The 3,092-nt window shown below is 39.8% G+C and overlaps 1 protein-coding gene across 1 annotated transcript; it reads left to right on the top strand.

Annotated features, from left to right (window-relative positions):
* The first annotated feature begins 675 nt into the window (after positions 1–675).
* LOC129504850 (olfactory receptor 56B1) lies at positions 676–2,436 on the top strand. The gene is made up of 2 exons (XM_055317730.1): positions 676–684; positions 1,465–2,436. Exons 1-2 carry the CDS (start codon positions 676–678, stop codon positions 2,434–2,436), a joined length of 981 nt encoding a protein of 326 aa, XP_055173705.1.
* Positions 2,437–3,092: the final 656 nt, after the last annotated feature.

The following is a 3,092-nucleotide window of genomic DNA, read 5'->3' as shown; positions in this document are numbered from 1 at the left end:
GGCTGCAGAAGCAGGGCTCAAGGGGAGGGCTTCTGACTGAAGTAAAGGGGAGAAGGCAACAGGACAAGGAAGCAGTGGTTTGTCAAAAGGAAACATGGTTTGTTAGTCTCAGGCTTGGGTGATGGGCTCCTAAACAGAATAAAAAGTACATGAGAAACAACAATGCAATGAAAGATGAGTCTAGTTTTTTGTTTGTTTGTTTGTTTTTATTCATAGGAGATACAGAGAGAAAGAGAAGCAGAGACACAAGCAGGGGGAGAAGCAGGCTCCATGCAGGGAGCCTGATGTGGGACTTGATCCCAGGTCTTCAGGGTCATGTCCTGGGCCGAAGGCAGCGCTAAACAGCTGAGTCAACTAGGCTGTCCCGGTGAGTCTACTTTTAAACATGAATCTGAAGTTACAGTGGCAAAGTCTTCAGCAGTATGGACAAATAATTCTTGTTTCTTAAGTAAAATCAAAATCATCTTATTACCTTTGCCTAAATCCTATATTTACAAGCCTTTTTAGATTCTCTAAGACTAATCTAGAAAAGAATTTCAATAGTTTTCTCCTTTATGTGACTCCTCAAATCAACAGATTTGGTCATGGTCACTTCACTTTTCAAGCTATTTTTTTGAGACTTTCTCAAAAGTCCATACAAAGTAGGACATGAAAAAAAGTTATTCCTTTTCCAATATGCACCATGTGTATGTTTGCATTTCGAAATATCTATCTACCTACATATATATCTAAATATCTATCAATCTAAACATTTTTGGAGGCTAGGAATGCCTGGGTGGCTCAGTAGTTGAGCGTCTGCCTTTGGTTCAAGGCATGATCTCAGTCCAGGGATCGAGTCCCGCATCAGGCTCCCTGTGAGGAGCTTGTTTCTCCCTTGCCTATGTCTCTGCCTCTCTCTGTGTGTCTCTCATGAATAAATAAATACAATCTTAAAAAAAATTTTTGGAGGCTATATAAAACATTAGTGGACATCTAAAGTAACTGGGGATGGTACAGCTACAAAATATAATCTCCCATAATTCTGCATTTAAAAAAATCTCCTTATTGTTAGTTAATAAAAGTCTGAAGCAAGATTAAGACAATTATGAAGAAAACAAACACATTGATTCCACAAAATTTCTGAGGAGATGATGAAATTTTAGAAAACAATAACAAAAATAATATTTATGTGATGGTCTCAAATTGAGCTGGCTGATGACAGTGCAAATAGAGATTTGAGATAAATGCTGAATCTTCTCTGAATAGTCGAGAGTGATAATTGCTCCTTGAAAGTTTAAGTTCTGCTGAGAAAGCCCCAGAAGTCATTGCAATTTATTTTAAGTTGCTATAAGGAATGGACTGCATAATTTATTTTATTACAGCACAAAATTATATTTTGTAGCGACAGGTTAAAAATAATGTTTGATGATAATTCTGATCAAAGAAAGTAACTTTGAAAATCATTTTTTTTTCTCTTAGGAAAAGATGTCTGCATTTCTGAAAGGCTCTAATAGCTCCAAATCGCAGGTCTCTGAGTTCATCCTGTTGGGATTCCCAGGTATTCACAGCTGGCAACATTGGCTTTCCTTACCATTGGCAATACTCTACGTCTCAGCAGTTGGTGCTAACACCCTCATCGTCGTCACCATCTACCAAGACCCTGCCCTTCAGCAGCCTATGTACTATTTCCTAGGCATTCTCTCTGTGGTGGACATTGGCCTGGCCACCACCATCATGCCCAAGATTCTGGCCATCTTCTGGTTTGATGCCAAGATCATCAGCCTCCCTGAGTGTTTTGCTCAGATTTATGCCATTCACTGTTTTCTTGGCATGGAATCTGGTACCTTCCTCTGCATGGCTTTTGATAGATATATAGCAATTTGTCATCCTCTTCGATACCCCTCAATTGTCACCAATGGCTTAATCTTAAAAGCTACTGTGTTTATGGTACTTAGAAATGGCTTGTTTGTTATTCCAGTGCCTGTTCTTGCAGCCCAGCGTAATTATTGCTCCAGGAATGAGATTGAGCATTGTCTGTGCTCAAATCTTGGGGTCACCAGCCTGGCTTGTGATGACAGGAGGCCAAACAGCATCTGCCAATTGATCCTGGCATGGCTTGGAATGGGGAGTGACCTAGGTCTTATAATATTGTCATATACTTTGATTCTGCGCTCTGTGCTTAAGTTGAACTCGGCTGAAGCTGCATCCAAAGCTTTGAGCACTTGTAGCTCCCATCTGATCCTTATCCTCTTCTTCTACACAGTTGTTGTAGTCGTTTCAGTAACTCACCTGACAGAGCCTAAGGCTCCTTTGATTCCAGTTCTACTCAATGTGCTGCACAATATCATCCCCCCTTCCCTCAACCCTATGGTCTATGCACTTAGGACTAAAGAACTTAAGACAGGCTTCCAAAAGGTATTTCGCTTGAGCTTAGAAAAGAAAACAAGGCACCAGTGACCTTCTCCATGATGTACACAAACTTCAGTTTCTTTTAGAATGGATAGTAGTAGAATTTCAAATATGAAGGGGAAAGTGAAAGCCTTTCAGAGATCTTTTTCACATGGTAAAAGCATCTGAAAACAACAACAACAAAAATTCACAGTAGCTCCAAAATATTCATAAGAGCTGAATATATGTGGGAAGGAAGGATTTTCTACCAAATCAATCAAATGGAATAGAAACTAGAGCTTATGATTTATGTCTCTCCCCTAAAATAAAAATGAATAAAATAATACACACACACAACCATAGAACAAGTGAGTGATATTTGAGTTATAGATCATGACTGTTCATTGGTAGCTGTAACTTGGGACCAAAGTCTATCTGTCTGAACAAGTTCATTCCAATAATGTGCATGCAGAGGCAGGAATAGAAAACGCTTCAGATGAGCATAACCTACCAGCCTATAATGGGGCTCTGGATAGAATAGGGCAAGATGACCAGACGTGGATAAACAGAAGCCAGAAGATACAGATAGATTGGTAGAAAAGAGAGGGAGAAAGGAGAGAATGAGAACTAGAGAGAGAAATGGATGCACAGAGGATTTATCTTTTGCTCCATTCACTTCTTTGGATCTGCTGTCTGCCCTTACTGCGCTGTTCTGTACCTTAGAG

The sequence above is a fragment of the Nyctereutes procyonoides genome, unplaced genomic scaffold (genome assembly GCF_905146905.1).
Source record: "Nyctereutes procyonoides isolate TBG_1078 unplaced genomic scaffold, NYPRO_anot_genome, whole genome shotgun sequence".
NCBI lineage: Eukaryota > Metazoa > Chordata > Mammalia > Carnivora > Canidae > Nyctereutes > Nyctereutes procyonoides.
Note: the sequence above shows the minus strand (reverse complement) of the source record. Positions and strands in the feature narration are given on the sequence as shown.